Source organism: Pogona vitticeps, chromosome 2 (assembly GCF_051106095.1).
Source record: "Pogona vitticeps strain Pit_001003342236 chromosome 2, PviZW2.1, whole genome shotgun sequence".
In the NCBI taxonomy this organism is placed as follows: Eukaryota; Metazoa; Chordata; class Lepidosauria; order Squamata; family Agamidae; genus Pogona; species Pogona vitticeps.
In genome coordinates, this window is record NC_135784.1 from 93,471,894 (window position 1) to 93,497,733 (window position 25,840).

Sequence of the window (25,840 nt, forward strand, 5' to 3'; positions counted from 1 at the left end):
ATCTCATTATGTCCACCTGTGTTGGGGTATTCATATACAAATACCCCCACCTCTAGACATAACCAAAGAGATTACCTATAACATTAATGTCACCAAAAATGATGGGGCACATTGCTCTGAACGCTAATCTACAGCTGTTCTGAACTAACACCTCAAGGCAGCAGACAGTAAACAAGACAGACTGGATATGCTTTCAGAATCTTCAAGACCTGCAAAAGGATGACATGCTATGCTGATGCAATAAACTTCTCCATATGATAAGGTCCAGATGTCCTCTGCATTATCAACTGTGCTCATTGCTCAAGCTATTCCTCTGCTGCACACAGTGATGTTGCCTCACTGATCTTTAAGTCTGGAGCTGAACTAATCTAGGCACTAGGCATGAGTCTAACATAATAGGAAAAGTAATTAAGGCACAATAACAAACATTCAGCTTGTGTCACAGGAACTACATTGGGTACCCTACTTAAAGATATATTTTTCTACCCTGAAATCATTAACATTCTTCAGATTTTGTTTCCTTCCCTTGCTATCTGTTCTCATCTACCTTAAACTCAAATCTCAATCAAACTTGATGGGGGGGACTCAGCTCCTTAAAACCAATCTTATATAGCTTACTCCTCTATCAACATTCATAACATCTTGTATTAAGAATGCCACCAAAATCAGCAACAAACCACTACAACAGCTACAGCAGGATAGTGCTTCTGGGTCGGACCTGGGGCCAGAAATATGCTGCACCAATGTTTCTTGCAGCTTTGTATTCCTTCATTGTGGCAGCTTTGTACGTATTTTGGTAAACAAAAAATTAAACAAAACCGAACAAAGGCTTTTAAGTGGTGTCTAGGGAACACTGTTTCTGAAATTTGGATATTTATATACGTTTTCAAAAATACAGTATTTTCAAAATTGTTTTCAATCCTTTGTTTAATTTCGTTTTGTATAGTATTTACATTTGTTATTGTTGTATGATTTTAACTGGTGTGAACTGCCTTGAGTCCCCTATGGGAGAAAGGCAGCATGTAAAATAAACAAACAAACAATTGATGAGGGAATACTGCATCATCCTAGGAGAGCCATCATGCAGCATCTATAATATAATCCCATGCAAATAAAGCATGGGATGATATTGTATCTTATTTCCATTTAACCCAATCATAATAAACCTGCATTTCTTTCTGTAATAGAAAACACATACGTACAAATTGGAGCAACAAATTGCTCATACACATGTGATCAACTGGCAGGACTCCACATACTTTCTGGTCAAACTACTGTTTCTGCTGCACTGACTTGACCTCACTCTCAACTCCTCAGGCAGAGAAATTGGGGAAAGGCAAGTTATATCCAAACATATCATAGAAGATTATTATCTCAATCTGCTAAACAACATCAGAATTAATCTCCCTTTTGATCCCAAAATTTCTCTTCTTTTACAGGCTGCAACTAAAAAATTCCAAGGTTTCTCCAAAGTGGCTCAAGTGCATTACACTTGAACTGGGAAATCATAGCTTAATCTCTTTACAAAACCAGGACATGAAGCCAGTGAGTCTTATTCCTTTCTAACTGCCCAAACAAAAATGCAAGGGCCACTGAACTGGGGACTGATTTGGGCTGGTCTTGCACTCACACAAGCCACAAGAGTTCACAGCAATCTGCAGAAAACTTGGGGGGGGGGGAGAGAATCTACACTTTCTGTTGGACCTATAAGGATTACTGAAATACTTTATGTGAAGCAGCTGGATCAGTTCACATTAATTTTAATTATTATACACATATTCATTGACACTTGATATAAAGATACTGTATTTAAAACACTTATTTTCAAAATTATCTTATACAAACTAACAATAAAATCTATTACTGTAGTTTTAAGCGGCCAACACTCACATTCCAATTATGATCCAAATACATTCTAGATGTCATCCAAGCTTTAGTACATTGAGCATCTAGCCCCTAAGTTGTCCAGTCACTGTTTAATTATAATTCTAGACATTTGTAGCAACCTCTTACAGGGGAACCTCCAATGAAGGAAGGTTCACTATTTTCTAAGGCAGTGGTTCCCAGCCTTGGGTAACCCAGGTGTTCCTGGACTGCAAGACCAGGAAACCCAGACAGCACAGCTAGTGGTGAAGACTTTTGGGAATTACAGTCCAATTCAAAATTGGGAACCATTGTTCAAATCACACCACTGTCAAACAACTTTTACTGCATGTTCTTCCTAAAGAACCTCCTTTTTGACATTTGTATCCATTAGCTCTGGACTTACTCTCTGGAGTAGCCAAAAAAAATAATTGTTCCTTATTCTACATGAGAAGCTTTAGAATACATGAAGATGTCTATCATGTTCTTTTCTAGCTTCTCATTTCTGCACCAGACATAGCCTATTCCATCAAATGCTATTCATGGGATATGACTTCAGCATCAGTTTTATCAGCTAAATAGTCTGAAAGTACATTAAATAACTTGAATACATATTTCACAAACACATATATGTATGTTCAGAAACTAAAGAACTAATATGGAAAACCACTTCCCCACTGCAAATTAATTTCTTACTGTGCAGAGCTATTATCCTTGTCAAGATATTTCAAGGAACATTGGATACAACAGACCTCCATGGAGAAGAACTCCAGTATGTACATCCTCTTCTACTAACTTATGGACATTCTAATCAAGCTTTCAAGGTATGTGAGAAATTCAAAGACTATAGTTTACCATTCCTACCCCATCCCCAATGGGGGAGAGAGAGAAACCCTACACACACACATACACATTTATATATGCAATGCTTAAGGACAAGAAACTGCACCTAATAGACAATGAAAGTTACTGCTAGACAACATTTCTGCACCCAGTACCTAGAAGCTAAGTGGATTTTAAAATATCCAATATTTTTAAAAAATCAATTTGATTTAAATCAAATCCACCCTGTCTCGAAATGTATCCTCTCTTTCAGCATGCACAAGGATATAGACTAAAACTATCTAGTAAAATGAGGTCAACATCCCTTAATTATCCATAAATAATGGATGAACTTTTATGCAGGACGATTTTGTCCAAACAGCAACCCAAGTATGCAATTACAAGAGACAACTTTAGCACAACGAAAACGTTTTATTGTTCTCTTAAGGTATGTTTATCATTATTATGAACCAAGGGTTATTCCTACTTATGACAACCCTTCCCAGAGTTTTCTAGATATATCGGGCTCAGAAGTAGTTTACTTCTGGTGCTGCTCTGGGTACAAGGCTGCACAGTCTAGCCATTCTTCCAGGAGCTACAGTAGGGAATTGTACTTCCAGCCACTGACCTTGTAGTCTGGGAATCAAACCCACTGGGATATCCGTCCAGCTACTATATATGTCTCATACATCTCTTTTTAATAATATTAGGAAAAAGATGAAAAAAGGAGAGCTGTCTGCTCTAGAAACCATTATACAATACAAAAATTCATTTTATCAAAGCAAAGCACAAGCTATCTGACACACTTTTTTTTGCTTGTTTTAGGATACCATTACCAGAACCAGAAAATATAAAATATTTTACTCTTGCCCTTAGAAAAAGCCTGGCTTCACCTTTTATTTTAAAAAATTAACATTATGTGTGTGCCATTAACTGATGCACAGAGCAATTATAATACAGTACAAGCATTCCTTGTGATAGGAATCCAAAAAACACAGGACAGCATAAAATCAATGTTTCATGCTCCTTCTAAAACAATCAATTATTCAATCATTCATTTTCATATGCAAAGGACAATTTTACAATAATAATGTGCTGTCAAGTCAATTCTGATTTACGGCAACACTTTACAGGATTTTCCAAATAGAGAGCACTCAGAAGTGGCTCACCAGTCCCTTTTTGCAGCTTGCCCAAGGCCACATAGGCTGGCTCTAATTGCAGGAGGCACAGTGGGGAATCGGATTTTCAACCTCCATCTTCACAGACAGATACCTAAACCATTGAGTTATCTAGATAAGCAATTATAACACAGGCATTCCTTTTGACAGGAAAAAAAAAGTAAATTGGGGGAAAAAGAACCACAGACCAGCAGAAAATAGGTAATATGTTTAATTGCATTTTCCTTACAAAACAATCAATTATTCAATCAACCATTTTCCATTTCATACACAATCAAAGCAGAATTCTATCACAGTTTTCCCAATTAACTGTTTTCAATCAAGGATGTCATCAGATCACAGAAGAACCTGACTAGACAATGAAATGTCACCTAACCTTTAAGACTAATGTTGTATTGCTAATACACAAGTTTCCTGGAAAATTTAGTGTAATATGTTATTTTAAGTAACACACAAACCAGTCTCTCCCCTAAAAAACACAAAAACAATAAAACTACAATTTACTTAGTGACTTATCACAGCTTTTCCTTTGGCAAACAAACATGTATCTAATAAAGCATAACAAGTTGGCCTGCACTTCCTTAACCTAGCACTGTGTCTGTAAGAAGACAAAAATAGCAAGGTTTGGAATCACTGCCGCTTGCTACAGATACTCTGCAGTAGATTATAATGCTGCCACCTGATAGGGTATGCATGCTGGACACAATCTTCACCCCAGATTTCCCTTAACAGAAAACAAGCACATTAACATTTGCCACCAAGACCCCTCCAAGAGCTAAACTAGAAACAAAATAATAAAAAGATAATGGGGTGAAAATTACTAGAATCTTCAGCTTTACTTAATTCATATCAAAGTTAAAACTGACCTTGACAAGTGTCCTCCCTTGCATTTTATGAAACACACTTCCATAAAACATTTCAGCTTTCTTTTGCAAGAATCATCAAGAGCTGTTTAAAATGGCCAATGATCACCTCCAAGGTGAAAGCCTTTTGGGCCGGATAACAAAGCGAAGGGCCTCCTATTATAGTCTTGAGTGATTTACAATGCGCTAAAAACCAAATCCGGCAGCCTAAGGCAATGGGACACACACATCTTGCAGCTCTATGTCTCTAGGCTGGCACAATGAAGCCGCAAGCCCAGCTTAGTCCGTTTCCTTTTCTCTCCCCCCCCCCTCCCGAGCTGAAGGACACTATTGTCCTCTACAGGCAGCTATTTCGGTTACGGATAATGGCGTGGCGTCTCACACCACCTTCCCTTCAGCACTACCACTCCCCTGCCTCCCCTCGCGATCGAGCGAGCACCATCGCCACCAATCTCCGTTCTGCGAAGCTTCGCCGGGTGGCTCAGAGGCGGCCTCGACGGCGACTTCAAAAATGCCCCGTTCCCCCACCACCCCGGTATGTGTGCTCCCCTCCCCATATCCCCCAACCCCGCCGCCACAGGCCCGCGCCGTTTTCAGAGGCGAGATCGGGAACATTAGGAGCCAGTCGGCCCTTCAGAGCGGGAGGCGAAGTCCCTTTCTCACGGCGCCGTAATAAGGAAGAGGAGGAGGAGGAGGAGGAAGCACCACCAGCAGCGCGCGATTTGGCGCTCCTGAGACCTGTGTGTCTCTCTTGGAACAGACCTGGAGCCATCGCCGAATCGCAGCAGGGAAATTCTCGTCATCACCGGCGGGCATGCGTTAGGCCAACACCCAGGCCCTGCGCAAAGGGGCACCGCGACCCATTCCCGGGCTCGCCACAGCAGGCCCATCATCCACCACAGCCTCGCTTGCACACCCGGCCAACACTCCCCCGCTGTCCCTCCGTCCATCCTGGGTCACGTACCCTTAACCTCCGGGCAGTTCCTACTGTACGTCCTCCTCTTCCGACCTAGGGCCACTTTAGATCTTAGGTCCAGGGACCCCAAAAAAAGCCCCTCGCCCCGCTGCCCGTCATGCCTCCCCTCCCCCCCAAAAAAACCCGCTTGGTTTGGGCTCCCTTTCCCTTGTCACCGCGGGCAGCCGATGTCATTGACCCGCCAGTGCCCCGCATCACACCCTCCCGCCCAATGGAGCCACCGGCACGAGGCAGCCCACAATGCCGGCCGTGCCTATCCTACTCTTCTCCCCCATCCCAGCCCATAGGGTCCACCTCGCCGCCGCCTCCTCAGGCTGCAATACAAGAGCACCGTGGAGCCAAGACAGTTGAGGGGGGGGGGAAGGGGGGGAAGCGCCGCGGCTACGGCCACGACCCCGCGTGTCTATGGCGACGGGGGCGACGGAGACGCCACAGGCGTTAACAGGCCCGTGAAGGACGGGACACGAGACCCGGCTCCCCTCCACCAACCTGCGAGCGAGGCGGAGTTGGACGAGAGGAGGAGGAGGAGGTTTCACCCCGCACGACGATGGCTAGCAGTAAAGGCGAAAGAAACGGGAAGCACCTCACGCAACAGCGTGCTCTAGCGCCGGCTAAATATACCAGGCGCGCAGCCTACCCTCATGGCATCCCCAGAGCCAATCAGGCCTGAGCTCAATCCGCATCTCGGAGGCCGATAGGCCAAAAGAAAGAAGAGGTAGGACGATATCGGAAAGACAAGGAGATCAGCCACTCTTGCTATGGCGAACGGAAAGCCGGTTAGGAGGACTGACGTTCGCACAAGCCAGTAGATGTTGAGAAAAAGCTTCTTAAGGCAGGGTCAGTTGTCGTCACCCCGAGCAAAGGCCAATGGAGACGACGCTCCCTTCGTTGTTAGACTATAAACTCCGCGGAGGAGGGGCCATGTTACCCGCCAAGGATAGGTGCGCTGCACAGTGGGAACCCTAGCAGCTACGGGCGGGAAACCCCGTGTACACAGGGGCGTGCCTCTACCGCAGGACTGGGCATGAGGTCCAATGAGGAAGAACAATATCCTATGATGGACAAGATTTTGACTCTAGCTTCTTAAAGAAAAACGCGTTACTCAAAAGGACCCGTGCAATGCCGCCTAGATAAGCGGCGCTGCTCGGCTGTGGGCGGGGAATGCTTGTTCAGGGCCCCCCACTTTTCCAGCAACACAGGCCGGTGCTTGTCTCGCAGTCGCTCCGTTATGCATGATAACCTGTCCTTTGGCACCATCCACCCCCCGAGCCCCCCCTCCCCACCCACCCCTCCAAATACCTGAGAGCCAGAAACCCTCAAAGCCACTGCTTTCTGCCCCCCACGTTCCTAGATTTACTGCCTGCACTTGTCCTACTGGTCGACCTCCACTCCCGTTCCCTTCAGGACAGAACTTGTTAAAAAAAAAGGGACTTTTAATTAGGGTGGAGCCACCGGGGCTTTGGCACCAACATTTTTAGAGGACAGCACTAGACAGTGCAGGATGGAGGAATAAAGACTGGTGGAAGGAACACCAATCATTCTAAGATGCAACTGGTAGAAAGCCACAGCGATTTGAAACAAGTCCTGGTGCAGGTGAGAGAAGAACATGCAAAGGTAGGACTGTAGTTTGACCACAAAGAGAAAAATCACAGCTATAGAAGAACTGTGTAAGTTTGAATCTGAAAATGAAGAAGATTGTGTAACGCTTTGGTTCAATCATCATTTTAAATGGAAACTGCAGTCAAGAAATCGGAAGGGGGCCGCAACCTGGAAAGAGGAAGGAACTAGAAAAAATCATCAAGTGAAAGGATGTGTCACTGGAGACCAAGATCATCCACACTATTGTGATCCCAATTAGTGTGTACAGATGTTAAAGATGGTTAGTGAAGAAAACCAACAGGGAAGGGGAAAATCAATTTCTTTGAAATACTGTATGGTGCTGGAGAAGAACTTTGCGGAGACCATGGACTACCAGAGAGAGAAACTAGTGGGTCCTATAGGAAATGAAGTGTGAATTCTCACTCATTCACTCACTCACTCTCAGCAAAAATGACAAAACTGAGGCTGTTATACTTTGGGCACATTGTGAGAAGACAAGACTTGCTGGAGAAGGCAATAATACTAGAGAAAGGGGAAGGCAGGAGGAAAAGAAGACCAAAAATTAAGTTAACTCAATGAAGTTACCTATGAGAGGATAGTGGTGATGGTTTTGGATCCAGGTTTAGTCACTCAGGGTTATTCTGTACCATCAAATCAGAACTGACTTAAAGCAACCCTAACAGCTTTCCAGGTAAATGAGATATTTAAGAGGTTATTTTACCAGTTCTGCACCACCAGTGAGTTTCCATAGGTGAACAGGGATTCAGATCCAGGCCTTAGTCCTAGAACATCACTCTGTCCACTACACCACACTGGGTACCCTCAGAGTAGACACAGTAAAATCCTGGTTCTACTCCTTGTATATCATGTCTGGATCCAACTCAGTGTGCATAAAACAACTGGGTGTGCTCCATCAGGATGACTAAGTGCAACACAGAGCAAGGCTCCCACACATTTATTAGCTGTCTAAACAAGAGAATTTCTGCAATTACACCTTCTAAATCTTGCAAAACTCCTTTTAAACTAAAAGATATTGAGGATACGCCTGTCTTCTCTTGCAAGAGTACAGTATATAGGCATTAAAGCCTGTTGAGCAGTAGGATATGATACAGGCCCTGTGTTAGATTTTACAGCTTGTGATCAAGATGAAGGTGCCCAGGCAGTAGCCAGTGGGAAGATCCACAGCAAACTTTGGCATGGATCCCATCTGCTATTACAAACCCAAGTCTTGCTGGAGGCTATAAGCAAACAGACAGTAAAGATTGTAAGCCCTATTGAATACAGTAGAATGTTTTCTTCCAAAATACTGTACACATGCAGATGGTCAGGCTACTAAAATGGTATGGCAGCCACCTTAGAGGGTCTTTCTTATCATATGAAATGCACTGATTTCCCCCAAAAAGCCGGTGAGGGGAAAGCCCTATACATAACACTGAGCTCTAACAAGCACATGCAGAAATAGTGACCAGTAACCTGTTCAAAATGCAGATGTTGTACTGATCAGATGAGATGCTGCTTGTGGACAATGAGGGACACAGCTGTCATCTTAGCAGATCACTGCAGCCCTTTCAGGAGTTGGAGTTAGTCAGACACACACTTTGAACAAGATACTGACCAGTGGCATTATGTTAAGCAAAAGCAACTGTGTTGACCAATAAAGTCCAAAATGTATTTTAAGATGATACCACTAAGAAGTAAAATGAAACAAAAAACTTGCACAAAATTGTGTACACTCTTCCAGGGTTGCGTGGCTTCATCAGTTACAGTGTTACAAGAGATAGGCCGGGGAGTGGCAGGTGGGAAGACAAAAAGGCAAAAAGCAAAACCAGACTATATCTTGGTCTTTATGTCCCCATCATGTCCCAGTTGTGGTCGAAGGGAGAAAAATATACCATTATGTCTTCTCTCAGACCTGCTTCCTAATTATTTTTAGATATATTGCTTGCCTTATTTTTAAAACTATTTAATGATTCAGCTTTAGTTGCATTCCTTAATCATTTCTTCATGGAACTCCCACTGAAATTAATTTACAGCCAACAGACCCAGAAGGGCAGGAAATCAAGAAAGGTCAGGAAAAGTCAGACTAGGGAATCTCCCACAAAGAGGATGAAAATTTGAGGGCTGTTGGTGGGGAAAAGGAGGGCAGGCAGGCAGACAGGAAGGAAAGGCAGAAGCTTGACTATGGTTTGGATTGGGCAGATGAGGTGCAGTGAACTCAACTCACCTCTAAGCCTGCAAAGAGACTCTATGGACCAATATTCACACACACACACACAATGAATCAGTGAAGACAACTGAATGGTGGAGACAGAGTGTACATAGTTTGTAATAAATGTGTGTTTGCTGCTTGACTTTTGGCTCCGAGTCTTCTTCAACCTGATGGACACCACAGGGATATCATTTGTCATTCCCATCCCCTCAGAAGCAACCTAGCCCTTCACACAGGTACATAAAGAAGAATAATTTTTGAGTATTTCCATTTTCAACTTTTCACTGGAAAGATTTTTTTAAAGTGGGAGTCGGCCAGTCAATTTACTTCCCAGTAGATGTAGAGGATTGTGTTGGAAGCTCCCTTTCATCCCAGACAGATAGGAAATTGCATTCAAACTTGCATTAGGGCATTCCTTCTAGAATTCTGAAGACATGTTCTACAGGCATAACTTTACCTGCTGCTTTGAAACTGTTGAAGAAATGCAATCACCTTAGATAAAGCCGAGACAGTACCATTATCCATCCACAAAACATATCCAGAAGTTAAGAGCAGTTTTCATGTAACCACACACAGCTTTTACTGAGAAGCCAAGTTGCTAATGGAAGCAACTATTCCCTATGTGAGATGTTACGTTTCTGGCGCAGAGTAAATGAAGACACTTTACCAGCTCTTCTTTGACAGTTATATTTACATATATGTACACTTATATACAGGCAGGTCTCTACAGCACATCTAGAAGTCTTCATACAGTCCGACAGCATGCGTGGCAGAAAATCACATCAGAAGAAGAGAAAATATCACAGACACAGTCCATATTTATACATAATCTTGTCTCTGTCCAGTCCAATCGGGTTCCAGGTGACCTCATCTCTGCACCTGGGCTTTTTCTGGTTTCACCTCATTGCATCAGCTTAGGATGATTCAGCTTTTCTCTCATTTGCACATAATGGCAGCTCGTTAATGAAACATATATGGGTTCAGGCCTATAAAATTCTATACCCTGACACCCCTCCTAATTTTTTATGCCTGAACACAGCATAATCCCAACACATTTACACATTATTTTTTAACTTTTAATTTTAACACACACTTGTTACCTGTAACCTCTGTGTGTTCTGTATGCATCTTTGCATCTGTGAACACCTTACATTTCTTCATGTACTCCATTTTCTCATCCATGGTCCCTAACCATTTTCTTTTTTCAAAAGCAGGAAGTTCTAAAACTTCTTTGTAATTTTTGGGTTCTATATAAACATGACACACTCTCACACCACCCATTCCAAACCTCTTGGGTGGTATACCCTTGTTTGTCCTTTGGGACCTTCTGGGACCTTGTGTTTCTGTCTGTGCCTCTGTCTCACTAACCTCACTAGCGTGTGTTTGTGTTCTTCGTGTTCTTCAAAATCTTCTCCATCTTCATCTTCTCCATCTTCATCAGCAGAGGACCTTGTGTCTTGCTCATGTGTTTCTTTCTGTCTAAACTGACTTCTTCTTCTTTCACTCAGTGGAATGTATAATTGTGAATTTGCGTGTACCTTGTCCCACTTCTCCCCCTCATTGAAACTGGCAGACCTAGAAATTACAACACTTCTATCACCATCTAGAAATCTATACGCCTTTGAGCCAGGCTCATAACCCAGGAACCTCATTTTCTTTGTTTTCGCGTGACCTTTTCTCCTGAGTTGCTTTGGCACATGTACCCAAGCGGTACATCCAAACACTCTTAAATACTTCAAACAAGGTTTCTTACCAAACAGTAAATAATATGAGGTTTGATCTATTGAGGATGACCAAATTCTGTTAATTAAAAAATTCGCAGTTTTCAACGCTTCTGCCCAAAGCGCATGATGCAACCCTGCGTCAGCCAGCAGTGCATCTTTCATGTTCTGGAGCACCCCATTCCTTCGCTCCGCCACTCCATTCTGAAATGGACTATATGGGCTTGTTTTTCTATGTCTGATTCCTGTGAATTCTAACCACCTCTGGAATTGTGTATTTGTAAACTCTGTACCTCGGTCGGTCTGCAATTGCGCCACCTGGTGGCCAAAGCGCCGCTCAATTGATCTAAGCCAATTCTTAAATGTCTGAAAAACTTCTGTTTTGGATTTCAGTGTGAAACAAAACGAAAATTGTGTATAATCATCCACAATTACCAATGCAAATTTTGCCTTTCCTAATGAGGGTGGAAATGGCCCTATTAGATCAGCATGTACCAATTCAAATGGCCTGCTTGTCTCTCTGGTACTCTGTCTCCCTTTTGGGGCAACATGTGTTTTGCTTTGCTTACAAATTTGACAGTCCAGGTAATTCTTACAGTCTCTTATGTTCATATCTCTAGCCATATTTTCCATTTTTTGCACTGTCTTAAAGTTTACATGACCCAGTCTTCTATGTAGTAAGTGGATACAATTGTCATGTTGGGGTTCATTTCTGTGTACCATGTGTGTGTCTCTGTGTGTTTGCCCTTTTAATATGTATAAATTGTCCTCTTGCTTCGCTCTGGCCACTACTTTGTTATTTTTCTTAATTATACATTCTCCTTTTTCAAACATTACACAAAACCCCTGTTTATCGAGTGCTGACACGCTTAGAATATTATAATCAATTGTGGGTGTAAGTAACACGTTACGTATCTCCAACTTCAGACTGGGAACATACACTCTCCCTTCTCCTGTTACGTCTGCTTTTTGTCCATTTGCCAGCGTCACGTTCTTCAGCTCCGTCTTTCCTAGAAAACAAAACATCTCTACATTGTTAGTCAAATGATTTACGGCCCCCGAGTCAATTAGCCATTCAGCTGCGTGGGTGTCCTTGAAGTTATCTCTTGTTTTTCTGCTGACAAGAGAGACCAATCTCTTGCTGCTGCTCTCTGCAGAGCGTTTGTAAACTGCTGCTTCGGAATCCTTTCTGTTTGGAAACGTCTCTCCTCTCAAACAATCTTTTTTCAAATGATTTCTGGACCCACACCTGTAACAGGCTTTGATCATCATGGCACGCCCACGCTGCTCTCTGTTTGTCTCTGGCTTTCCTCTTCGGGACACGCTGCCGTCTGGACTCCGTCTCCGTCTCTCCCGGTCAGCTCCCACGTGGCTTCCTTCTGCAGCTTGGAATCTCTCTTTCCAGTGTTCCTCCTCCTGCAAGATTCTGCTTGTTACATATTCAAGAGTTAGTTGTGTATCGGAAAGGCTTTCCAAGCTTGTAATAAGCATGTTAAATTCTGAACTTAAACTGCTCAAAATCAGGTAAACCTTTTGCTCCTCAGGGAAAACAACGTTCATTAACTGCATTTCATTGAACAGTCCCTTCATGGTTTGTAAGTGCTTTGAGGCACTTTCCCCAGACCTCATTTGGCATTTATAAAGCCTCCTGGTTAGGGAAATCTTTGTGCCTGCTGTTTCTCTCAGATAGATGCCTCTCAGTCTGTCCCAGACTGCCTTGGCTGTGTTCAGTCCTTGTATATGCACTAATTCTTCATCTTCTAGGGACAAAATAATAGTACTCAGAGCTCTCTCATGCTCTTCCTCTTGCTCTTCTGTTAACTGGGCTGGAGGACAGCTCACATAAGACCACAGGCTCTCTCTTCGTAATAACATTTCTGCTTTGACTGCCCATGTCCTGTAATTTTTACCATTCAGTCTATTTATGACCAAGCCTCCTACACCTCCCGTGCTGTATGCCATCCTGCCTTCTCTTGCAGTTCTCCGTTTCCTTTCCCCTCCTGGGCTAACAGACGAACTGTCTTCTCTCAAATCTTCTACTTCACTGCCACTGTCACTTTTGCTCTCTTCCTTCATTTATTTACTTCCCCCACGTTTACTCACCACTGTCTGTCTTGCGCAGCGCACGTTTCTGGGCCCATAACCTCTGTTACGTTTCTGGCGCAGAGTAAATGAAGACACTTTACCAGCTCTTCTTTGACGGTTATATTTACATATATGTACACTTATATACAGGCAGGTCTCTACAGCACATCTAGAAGTCTTCACACAGTCCGACAGCATGCGTGGCAGAAAATCACATCAGAAGAAGAGAAAATATCACAGACACAGTCCATATTTATACATAATCTTGTCTCTGTCCAGTCCAATCGGGTTCCAGGTGACCTCATCTCTGCACCTGGGCTCTTTCTGGTTTCACCTCATTGCATCAGCTTAGGATGATTCAGCTTTTCTCTCATTTGCACATAATGGCAGCTCGTTAATGAAACATATATGGGTTCAGGCCTATAAAATTCTATACCTTGACATGAGAGACCCTGTACGCTCATGAATACATTATTAAATTTGTGAAAGACAGAAGATAAGGACATTATGGAATCCTGCATTCGCTCAGAAATCAGCCCGATTGTGTCCAATGCAGTTCATATCTAGGGTAACCCTTCATAAATGTGCAACTTCAGTGTTATGTCCTTAGTAAATTCGTGGTATACAGTATAAAGTGAAGCTGCTTGGTCTGAAAAACCAAAATTCCAAGTCCATTAGGTAACATCAACTGAACACCACAGAACACTTCTCAGTAAACATGTAGAGGATTGTGCTGTGAGATCCCTTTTAGTACAGCCAGAAGAATTATATTCCAAGTGTAAAAAATGCAAGCTGAAATAATGAACAGAACTTGTAAGCAGCTATAAATAACAAGTTCTTTTGTGTAACAATCATGTAACACTGCATTACATTTGTAACAATGTAATATAACTATTCCTTTTGCAGTGTAACCAACTTCTAAATTACTTCCATAGTTCTGTGTCTCGTGGAGGTAGAAGAGAATCATCACATGGTTCACGTACTGGGTAGTGCCCTTGCCATGTGCTCTGTTGTAGGTGCTGAGGCAACAATGAGGTGGTTGCAGTTTGTACTACAGGTCAGTAACTTGTAATGTTCAGATGTTTCTTTCCTTTTTTTAAAAAAATTGACCACAAGTAACTATTTTAAGTAAGTATTTTAAGTACTTTGTGGAAATTAGTGAAGAACAATCTGTTAAATCCTGTAACTATGGCACCAATTGTCTACCTGGGGAATTAATTACTTTTTAAAAAAATAACCTTCCAAGGTCCGATGACGAGTAGACATGGAAGTCTACTTTTTCTTTTTTTAGAAGTCTACTTAGCTCTGTGGCAGATTGCTACTATTACACAGAAAGTTGCTTGAAAGCAGTGTTTTATGGCAGTGGTCCCCAACCTTGGGCCTCCAGATGTTCTTGGACTTCAAATCCCAGAAATCCTGGCCAGCAGAGATGGTGGTGAAAGCTTCTGGGAGTTGTAGTCCAAGAACATCTGGAGGCCCAAGGTTGGGGATCACTGTTTTATGGAACACTCGGCCAGCTGCCACTGCAGCAGCTTGCTTCTGTCACCGATGTCTCGATTGGGACATTTCACATGCATGGCTGAATTCCCATCTTTCTTGTGGACTAGGTCAACATCAGTCTCCAGCAACCTTGGGCAGCTAGATCCTCAGAATAAGGCCCTGACATGATCTGCTACTGAAACCTGCTCTGGGAGTAGCCAACATTTAAATTTCTCAATACTATCAAAGGGCAGAATTAGATCATACACTCAGCACAATATTAGAAACAAAGTTCTTCTGAGAGAACGAAAAAATCATATGTTTAGCCTAAGATGAGGTTGTCTCAATCCACATGCTGCAAATTACGGTAGGGCTCATCTACACTGGCCCCTGTGGAGCAGATTTGTGTGGTCTGAATAGGATTGCTCAGGGTTGGGTAGAGGTGCAATATGTCATTTGGTGCAGTCCTCAGGTGCTCTTGACGCAAGCCTCTGGCTCCTTTCAGTGTCAATTTCCAGTATTGTAAAGTAGCTTAATAAGCAAGCCTCTTCAGGATATTGGCAAATCGAACATTTCTCTTTCTTGGCAGAAGGGCAAGGGAAGTGAAATTATTATTTTGACTCTAACAGATCATCACTGATGCACTGCCTCACTTAGATTAAATTAAATAGACATCTTTTCTTTGCTTTTTTGATTTCAACTGTGGGTATTTTCTTGATTGGCACTTCAGACAAGACAAAGCAAATATATATTTAAAATGTTGTCTACATGTTGCAGTGCATCAATGATTATCCATCAGAGTCAAATAATAATAACTTCCCCACTGAGGAGCAGGGGAAGTGTTCAATTTGCCAACATCCAATATACAAGATGTCTGGCTTTGAACACTGCAGTTTAAACTAGGTAGAGATTATTCAGAAGTAGCTTGCCATTCCCTTTTTCTGGGGGAACGATGGGACTCTGCAGGCTGCCTAAGGCTGCACAGGCTGACTGTTCTCCAGGGACACACAGTGTAGAATCAAACTCCCGATTTTTGGCTAAATCATTGAGCTCTCCAGCCAAATACATAACAAGAAAAACTGCAACTGAAACTTCCCTGGTCTGCAGCTATATTGCCTCTAGAAAAGGTTTTCCTTGTTTATTTCTGTTTGCATTTTCACTGCCTCTTTTAAAAGGCACAATGTCCCTGCCCCCTGAGCACCCCTCTCCATGGGAAGCAAATGTCCCTCTGCTTTTAGTCTAAGACAGTCTAATATTTTTTCCTCTGAACTTCTCACAAGAAGAAGAAAGCATTCAATGATCACAGTGTGAAAATTATGCCTTCCAAATGCAAGGCACACCCAAATGCCTTGAGCAAAACGGAAAGTTGATAGTACTTCAGAAGTGCAGAAAGAAAGTAGGGAAAAGGAAATTAATGGAAGTTATTGGGAATATTACTGGATCCTTTACTTAGAACCTCCAAACCTACGCCTTAAGATTATATCAGAAGTTCAATTCCATTCATTGCAAAGGATCGTATCATTGTATATCATGATGACAGAATGTGTCAATAAATCAGCAAAATGATAAATAGACTATAGCTGGAAAAGACGACATGTTCTCTATTTAAAATACCTGAAAAATAGAAAACATTTTATCCTACTCTTGGAGGGAGATTCCATATGCCTAAGCATGAGGGAAAATAGCTCAGGATCTGATGGTGGGTATCTGGGGGATTTGCTGTAGATCAGCAAAGGTTTCTGATGCCTATCTTTTTAATAGCTGCAGTAACACATTACATACACACACTTTATACTGCTGACATGAAGAGGGTTCATTTCACCTTTTAAACAAGGTTTTTTTGCAAACATCATTCAGTTCTGATAAATCAAATACCTGGATTTAAAATTCCTTCCTTTTTAAGCATCTTTTATTTTCCAACGTCAGCGAATCACAGGGTCTGGAAGAAAAAAAGGGGGGAACAAAGCAAGCACCACTAACCTGTGGTCTGCCCACCCCAGCTCTAAGCCACTTGGTCTTCTGTCAGGGACTTCAAACTAGTGAACTGGCATTTTGATGTCCTCAGCATTTAGTCACTCTCTCTTCTGCTCAGCTATTTATAGAGCAGAACTGCGCTGCAACCTGCCAATTCATAAATCACACAGCTTGGGCCAAGCATCCATAGAACTGGCATGAAAGAAGTGGCTGAAGAAATGTCATTTCAAATAGACAGACTTCCCACCAGTCTCTTGGTGAGGAAATACTCACATGAGGCAGTGTGAAGCAGTAGCAAACTAAGATTTCCTGCACCTATGAAGGGGTTCCCTCAACAAAAACGGTAGAGCCCAACTACTGGTGACACCACACAGCCTCCCTGCTTCCAGCTCAGTCATCAGCAGTTCCAAAGATCCGCCACCATTCTAAACTTCTTGGTTCTCTGAGCAAGATCAAATGTGCTACTCCATTTCAATAGAACCTCACCAGAGGAAAAAACATACATGGTTTTATGAATGGGCTGAGCTGCCATTAAAAAAAACAGGATACTGAGCCAGCTTTTTCTTTATGCAAAACAATACAAAAGATAAATGAATTTCCTTCCAGCAAAAGTGGTGCATTAAAACGTGTGGGGGGGGGGAACCATCTAGGTCTCACTATTGCAATGCTGTAACTAAGGCAAGAATCCCAGCAGCAATCTTAACTCTAGGGTCTTTAAAGGTAAAGGTAAAGGTTCCCCTTGACAATTTTTGTCCAGTCGTGTTCGACTCTAGGGGGCGGTGCTCATCCCCGTTTCCAAGCCATAGAGCCAGCGTTTGTCCAAAGACAATCTTCCGTGGTCACATGGCCAGTGCGACTTAACACGGAATGCTGTTACCTTCCCACCGAGGTGGTCCCTATTTATCTACTTGCATTTGAATGCTTTCGAACTGCTAGGTTGGCGGGAGCTGGGACAAGCAACGGGCGCTCACTCCGTCGCGTGGATTCGATCTTACGACTGCTTGGTCTTCTGACCCTGCAGCACAGGCTTCTTTAAAACTCTTACTCAAACTTCCTTTTTATGGCCAGGTGCTTTATAGGTGAAACACACAAAGAACAATTTTAAAAAACCCACACAGATTAAGCTTTCCCAATCACTGCTTCATCGGCTCAGAAAAGGCTTAACTCCAATATTACTGCTGTGTATCTGCTACTGAAAGCACAGAATCTCTGCTCCTTCATGCAACTGCAGCCCCATTCATTATGGGCAATGAATCCAGGCCAAGGGTGGCAGCCTTGGGCAGTTGTCAGGGCTCCAAGCAGAGGAGCCCTTGCCCTAACAATGTCAACATGCATTCCCCTTTTCAAAGAGTATTCAAAGGCTAGATGTGACAGTTCTGAAGCCAGCACTGTCTTTTATGACTGTCTCTCTGTTCCTTCATTGCTACTGAAAGCACACACTTCACCTGGATTAGAAATCCATTATCCCAATGTCTCCCCTGTGTCAAGTCCCCCTCCCCCTTTTCTCTTTACAGTGGTGCCTCGCTAGACAGTTACCCTGCATGACAGGTTTTTTTGCTAGACATTGACTTTTTGCGATCGCTATACCGATTTGCAAAACAGTGATTCCTATGGGGGAATTTCGCTGGACAATGTTTGGTCCCTGCTTCACAAACCAATTTTCACTAGACGACAATTTTGACAGCTCCCTCCATGCTCGCAAAACGGGTGTTTTGGGGACCTAAGCTTCGCAAGACAGCTATTTAAACAGCTGATTGGCAGTTCACAAAGCGGCTTCCTTATGGCCAATCTTGGCTAGACAACGACGATTCTTTCCCATTGGAACGCATTAAACAGGTTTCAATGCATTCCAATGGGGAAATGCTTTTCGCTAGACAATGATTTTGCTAAACAGTGATTAAAATTGCAGATGGGAACGCTGTAGAAGTGAAAGGCAAAGGACCTGGGACTTTGATCTGTTCAGTACTAAATGAAATCTATGAAACCAATGTGAATGAAGTGGTCTATGTTCCCAACCTTGACTGTAACATGTTAAGTGTATCAGCTCTTACCAAAAAGGGTCTTCAAGTATATTTTGATGGTGAAAAATGCACAGTTGAAAAGGACAATGAAATATATATTTGCAAGCATATAAATCTAAAGGCATACATAAAGTCAGTCTTTAGAGGAACATGTGCAAATCAATACAGCACAGATGGTGCAAGAAGAGATGAATAGTCTGGACCTGTGGCATCGCAGATTTGCACATAGAGACACAAATGTGATCCTGGAACTACACAGGAGGAACCTGGCTAAAGGACTTGAGGCAAAGCCACAAGACGCAAACAAGGATGCGTAAATTGCCTTACAGAAAAAGGGGTCAGACCCTCATTTCACTCAAGTACTGAACAAAGGAGCACAAAAGTGTTAGAATTAGTTCACACTGACCTATGTGGACCAATTAATGTGCCATCAATGGGAGCAACAGATATATTCTGATTTTTTGTGGATGATTTTTCAAGCTATTGTGTCACCTACCTACTGAAGGACAAGAGTGAGACCCACAACCTCCTGAGGAAATATGTGGCCATGGTGAGCAACAAATTTGAAAGAAAACCTAAGGAGTTTCAGTCAGACAACAGTGGTGAGTACAATTCAAACCACACACAGACATTCTTTGAGAAAGGTATCCTACACAGAAGGACTGTTCCATACACACCAGAGGCAAAGCTTCCCTCGTCCTTGTGAGAACCTCCCGGCAGGGGCCCTTCTTGAGGAAGGGATTGCACGCCTCCCTCCTCCTTGGGTCTCCAGCTTTCCCTTCCCTTCCTTTCAAGGGTAGCTGAGGCTCTGCGCCTGGCCAGGGGAGACCCTGCCTTGGTTGTCGCAGGAAGAAGCAAACGAGATACAGGAAGAAGGTTGGCAGGCGTTCTCCTAGGACAGCATAAATCCTGCAAAAACTATTCTCAGAACTTGGAAGAGGTCATCGCTTTCCCTCTCAAAGTGGGAGAAATGGCATCCTTTGGGATATTAATCCCCTTAATTCTGCAGGAGAATCTCATGGTGGAAAATTAAGAGAAAGTGTTTCTCTCTTTAAAATGTTCCAGAGATGTCATATGGAAGGATAACGGATGCTCCCCAAATCAATCAATCAACTGAAACCTACCAAAAAGATACCATGGATTGAAGAGAGAAGGCGGCTCTTTTCCATCTTTCCTTCCCCCCAAAATCCCCACATGCAGGAGTGAATTCTTCACCCTCTTGGATCCCAAAAGAGGAAAGGAGAAATTCCTGGGAGGCCCCATGCCAGGCTGTCCAGGGTTGGAATCTCACAGACTGCACCTGCTCTTGGTGACCACAGGGTTGAGCCAAGCAGGACTGGGAATCAAAAGAAAAACACTCTGCACATGTTCAGAGAGGCACTGCGGTAGACAGTAAAACTGGGACTTACGTAACCCGGGTTGAAATCTCCACTCAGCCAGGGAACTGACAGTGTGTCTCTGCTTTCACAAACCAGAGTTCTCCAGAACTGGGCGACAGAAGAAAGTTGACAGAAGAGACTCAAAGTGAACCTCAGAATATGGAGATTTCACACCAACTCAGTCTCCTTTGCATTGTCACACCCCATCTCGGTGGCCCCTCTTGCCCACACCAGGGACCATGGAAGGTCTGGTGGAAGGCAGCCTCCAAACGCTCCTGATGCTTCCTGCAATTGGGCTAAAATTCTCTGAAATACTGATGTAAGCGCTACAAGATCTCGCATCCTGCTAATCATTTAACTGTTTAGTAAATAAAAAAACACAATGGTGGTTCTGGTCCCAAAGAATGAAAGAGATCTCACCTGCCATTCAAGTTTTCGGGGGGGGGGGGCTTTGGAGTTTGATTCTTGTCTTTTCATCCAGAGAAAAACCAGGAGAGCATTAGCTCAGTCTCACTCCATCCTTGGGAGAAAAGAAAAAAAAATCATTCTGGAGCCTTCTTGGATGGACAAAAGCAAAAGTTTCCCCTTAGCATAGAAGCCTTTGTCTTTTTGACAATCTGGAGAATTCAATTCTTCAAAAAATACCCTCTGGTTTATGAATGTGTGTGTATGGGGGGGGGGAGTTGTGTGCTTCTATACCTACAATTCCAAAAGCCAGGAAATAGCCTAAAACTGCTGCACAATCTCGTGCCCGCCTTGCCAGCAGGAAAAAGGAGGGTGAGTCTGACAGAGCAATGGTTGGCTGAAGGTTGACCACTATCCAAGGCAGCCGTCCAGAGGGTCTACAGCAGAGGGTCCCCCCAACCCTGGGCCTCCTGAGGTCCTTGGACTTCCGCTCTCAGAAATCCTGGCCAGCAGAGGCGGTGGTGGAGGCTTCTGGGAGTTACAATCCAAGAACATCTGGAGGCCCGAGGTTGGGGACCCCTGGACTCTGCAGGAAACCCTCTTTTGCTCTTTGCCCTTCACAGCCCTGACCATGGCTTTGTGTCTGGGGGAGGAGTGGTCACTTGATGAAAAGGGGAGTCAGCTTCTGGGAATTTCCCTAGTGTGGTGTCACTCTGGAAACGGCAATGGTGCTGGGGGGGACAGACTCCTGTCCAACCACCCCTGACCCTCAGCCTGTAGAGTGTTTCAGGTTCCCATTAATTTCCCGTACTATTTCATAGAGGCATGAAAAACCGGAAAGAGGCTATGCAGAAGAATGTGGTGGTCCGGCACCACCTGTGTGATGATGACACACAACTTCCGTCTGCTTTTTAAGACCTTCCAGGAGGCCCTTCGCTCAGCCTCTCAATCCCCCAAGGTCTGGCCGTCCAGGCGACCACCATCCGTCGTGCCAACGAAAACAGTAAGACATAAACAAACAAAGAGGAGGAAAGTAATTTTGAATGAATGAATGCATGCATGAATTCTAAGCTAATTAATAATCTAATGACTGAATTTCCTGCCTCTAAGAAATTTTCTTTATAGAAGCCAAGAGGAGATTCAGACAATTTCCTCAGAGTATTTTTTAACCCAAAATCAGCAGTAGCAAACCTCACACAAGACTCCACACACAGGGAAGGGTCCCAGCCCCCTCCCTCCCCCCCCCAGGGGCTATCCTGCCCCCATTGCTCTGGGTGGGAAGAGGATTCAGGTCAGGGCCTGGTTTGCGGACCAGGAACTTCCCTCCTTTACAGGGGCCTTGGCTGCCAGATGGGGCGGCATAGAAATGAAATATCATCCTCATCATCCACATCCCTCCCTCCCAGCCGACCCCGTATCTTCTCCCTCCTCCAAGCCCCATTTCTCTGGACCCCCCTCGTCCTCCTCCCACCCCTTGCAGCCCCCCTTCTCCCCCCCCAAAAAGGCCCCCATTTCCCACTAGGGGCTTCCCAGGAACTCCCCCCCCAAAGCTTTCGAACAAAATGGGTTTCCTGGGGGGGGGGTCCCGCTCAGACTTTGACTGGAGGTCTTTTTTTGGGGGGGGGGAGAGGCGAGCCTGAGGAGGCTCAGAGGGAAAAGCATACACACAAAGGGGGGGGGTCCCCTTGCGCCGGAGATTACACACACACACACACACACACACACACACACACACACACACACACACACACACACACACACACACACACACACACACACACACACACACACACACACACACACACACACACACACACACACACACACAGAAGGGGAAGAGGAACGGAAAGGCCCCTCCCGGGACCCCCTCCCCGAGAACTGTGGGGGGAGCGAGTGGGAACATCTTTCTACGGAGACCCCCCCCCCCAAACTGCTCTCTCCTCTCCCCCCCAATAAAGGCCCCAAATCGCCCCCACCTCCTGAAGCGGGAAAGAGGCCGGAAGAAACAGCGAGGGGGAAGGAAAGGGAAGGGGCACGGCCTCCACTTCCGGTTCCGGTGGGGGGGGACGCAGCCCCCACTCCCACTCCTCTACCACTTTCGTAGCTCTGCGTTCTCCCCTTCCCAAGGATGGAGACCTAAAAGTTAAAACCCTTCCTGGGCCTCTTTCCTCGTTCTTTTTTTGGGGGGAAATGGCTTTTCCAGCAATTTCCCCCCCCCCGGGAAGGCCCAGCCCTCGACCCACGCCCGGAGGGAGAAGGGGGGGAGGAAACCCCTCCACTCACTCACCCCCCCACCCCCCTCCCTGCCTGGAAATCTATCCAGGCGACCCAGAGCCCTTTCGAGGGGTCCCCCTTCCATCCCCCTTGAAAGACTGGGAGGGCGGGGATCCCGAAGAGGCTGAGGGTGGCAGGCCAAGGATCGGGGGGGGGGGCGGCGGAGGAGGAGGAGGGAGGGGGCCCCCGTTTGCGCCCATCTGACCCCCCTCCAGCTTCTGCCCCATTTCTGAGACCCCCCCATTCCATGTCCCCCCTTTGCAGCCCCTTCCCTCGCTTCCCACCTGAGGAGGGGGGTGAGGATGGGGAGGTGGCATCCGTGGGGGTATGGATCCCATGAATGAAGAGGAGGCCTTCCTCTCTCTCCCGCTTTGGCCACTGGGCTCTTTTGACAAGGGGTGAAGTTTGAAGGGGAACACTCATCATCACCCCCACTCCAAATGGGGAACCTCCTCCTTCCAGGCCCCCCTCTGGCTTCTCAGCCCCCCCCCCAAAATAAGGCTTTTTCCACCTGCCTGAATGTTAACTTCTTCCAGACATTCACCACCACCCCTCCATGCCTGGGTGCCATCATCAGTCCTTCGCTCTCCACCCAGGACCTCGGAAATCTCTCCCTCCCTTCTTCGCCTCTGCACCCAACCCTGGCTTTGGCTTCATCCTGCGATACAAGAAAGACACACACACACACACACACAAACAAACACTAAGACACACAACGGCCCCCTCCCCCCTCGTCTTCTCAGCAGGGCTCGCTGGGGGGGAAAGGGAGGGGGGAACATAGAGCTGCGAAAGAGAGAGAGGAGGGGGAAGGGCTGCTTCCGGAGCTGCGTCCCCCTCCCCCACCGGAACCGGAAGTGGGGACCGTGCCCCCCCTCCCCCTTTTCCCTTTCTCTTTTTCTTCCGACTTCTTTCCCCGCTCAGACTTTCCCGCCCCAGACGGAGGTGGGCGTTGGTGGGCCTTATTTGGGGGGTGGCGGTGGGTGGGTGGGGTCCCTAGGGAGATATAGCCCCAAAAGGGGAGGAAAATCCCCCCCACCCGCTCCCCCCTCACCCCCCCTCACTGTCCTCGTTTTTTTTGGGGGGGGGAGGCTTTCCAGTTAGGAAGCTGGAGAGGGAGAGTGACATTCAGTAGTCAAGATGGATAGTCAGAAAAATAGAGAAAATTAATAATAATAATACTGTGTAAGTTAAGGAGTGATTCTAAGCAATGAATTAAGAAGAACTTTCTGTGACTCGAGTTCAGTTTACATTGCAGTCTAATCTCTTCGAATAAAACAAGCCAGGTTGGCAGCAAGTGCCTGACGCGAGTCTTGCGCGGTTGTGTGTGTGTGTGTGTGTGTGTGTGTGTGTGTGTCCTCTGGTGGCAGCGGATAAAGGGAGGACACGGGAAACAGGCAGGCGGGGGGGTCGCTGGGTGGAACGTCACACCATGTCTATTTATCTTGACTACTCAGTCTCACTCCCCCTTTTTCGGTGGGGTTTTTCTCTTTCCGTGTGTGTGTGTGAGAGAGAGGGGGGGGGGAGAGAGGAAACAGAGATGGGAAGTCAGGGCAGGGTGGAGATCCCGATACTCTGAAGGGGTAGCAGGTTCCCTCCAGCAAGGCACCGGGGTCCCTCTTTGTCTGTGTTTGTATGTTTTTCTCCCGGAGTCCCCTCAGGCTGACCTCTCCCTCTCTCCCCCCTGACTTTATCCAGCCAAAGTCTGAATGCGACCCCCCAAGCCCCTTTTGTTGGAAAACTTTGGGGAAGTTCCTGGAAAGCCCCAAGTGGGAAATCGGGGCCTTTTTGTGGGCGGGGCGGGGAGGAGTAAGGGGGCTACAAAGGGGTGGGTGTAGAGGGTGGGAGGGAGAGGAGGGGGGCCAGAGATATGGAGCTTGGTGGGAGAAGAACATAGGGGGTTGGCTGGGAGGCAGGGATGTGGATGATGAATAGCTTAGAATTCGTTCAGTAATTAGATTCATTCATTCACTCATTCACTCAAAATTGCTTTTCTCCTGCCTTTCTCCTCTTTGCTTATGTCTTAACTGTTTTCGTTGGCGCAGGGGACGGTGGTCGGCTGGACGGCCAGACCTTGGGCTGAGCGAAGGGCCTCCTGGAAGGTCTTAAAAAGCAGACAGAAGTTGTGTGTCATCATCACACGGGTGGTGCTGGACCACCACATTCAGGACGGCCCCTTTCCGTTTTTTTTTTTTGCCTCTGAAATAGTACGGGAAATTAATGGAGACCTGAAACACTCTACAGGCTGAGGGTTAGGGGTGGTTGGACAGGAGTCTATCCCCCCCAGCACCATTGCCGTTTCCAGAGTGACACCACACTAGGGAAATTCCCAGAAGCTGACCACATAAATGCATAGAATGTGGAGGGGGGAAGTGGAGCTAAGATGGACAGAGGTTGCAAAGTGAGAGTTCTGTGTCATTTATAACCACTGATGGAGCTTCTGTAGGCTTTAGATATCCTAAATAATTTTCCAGGAGAGGAAATATATTTCAAAGAAGAGAAGTGGTGTCTGAAAAAGCAGGGGGAGCCGGTTGCTATTTCCCTATCCATGCAGGTCTGAAAAAATGATGCAGTCCATAAGACTGGAGGAGGACGGACACAATTATATTCAAGATTTACAGGCATTGCTGCAAGCAGATTTATGACATTATATTCAAGCTGAACATTTATACAGCTATTGTGATATATGAGGATAGGTGGGAGTAGGCTGGAAGACCTAATGGGAAAAAAGGGTTGCTGAAGAGGACGGGAGGAACATGGAGCATTGAAGCTTGCTAAGAAGATTTCAGGCTGATCAACTGCTAAACTACACTATTTATCTGTAAAGTTCCCCTTAGAGCAGGGGTTTCCAACCTTTCACCTTCCCCAGGCCACATTAGAAGATGATAATTTGGTTAGGGCCGCACATAAAATAAAATAACAGAAGTTAGTGAAATGTTTGACATTGTTTCCCAGCCACCAATGCATCCATATTTGCTTTGATGGAACTTATTGC

General features: G+C 45.2%; 1 protein-coding gene and 1 long non-coding RNA gene across 8 annotated transcripts in view; both read right to left on the bottom strand.

Annotated features, from left to right (window-relative positions):
- The window catches only part of G3BP1 (G3BP stress granule assembly factor 1), a 31,538-nt gene extending 25,167 nt beyond the window's left edge, over nucleotides 1-6,371 (bottom strand). For 2 of the 5 annotated variants that reach the window (XM_020813039.3, XM_020813038.3), the window contains exon 1: nucleotides 6,192-6,371. Coding sequence is in view for 2 of the 5 variants with exons in the window: in XM_078385620.1 (XP_078241746.1) it covers nucleotides 4,730-4,773 (44 nt within the window). In the remaining 3 variants the exon portion in view is untranslated. Of the gene's footprint in view, nucleotides 1-4,729; nucleotides 5,276-5,690; nucleotides 5,820-6,191 lie in introns of those variants that run through there. The other 3 variants (XM_078385620.1, XM_078385619.1, XM_078385621.1) reach the window with 2 other exon arrangements.
- A 3,812-nt stretch (nucleotides 6,372-10,183) lies between these two features.
- LOC140704455 (uncharacterized) lies at nucleotides 10,184-22,044 on the bottom strand. Of its 3 annotated transcripts, XR_013541847.1 has the most exons (4): nucleotides 20,590-22,044; nucleotides 20,200-20,277; nucleotides 16,671-16,734; nucleotides 10,184-14,406 (listed from the first exon to the last, which is right to left on the bottom strand). It is a non-coding gene; the product is annotated as an uncharacterized LOC140704455 (long non-coding RNA). The 3 variants fall into 3 exon arrangements; XR_013541846.1 differs by lacking the exons at nucleotides 20,200-20,277; nucleotides 20,590-22,044 and having other exon boundaries at nucleotides 10,184-14,108; nucleotides 16,671-19,461; XR_013541845.1 differs by lacking the exons at nucleotides 20,200-20,277; nucleotides 20,590-22,044 and having other exon boundaries at nucleotides 16,671-19,461.
- Between the last annotated feature and the right edge of the window lie 3,796 nt (nucleotides 22,045-25,840).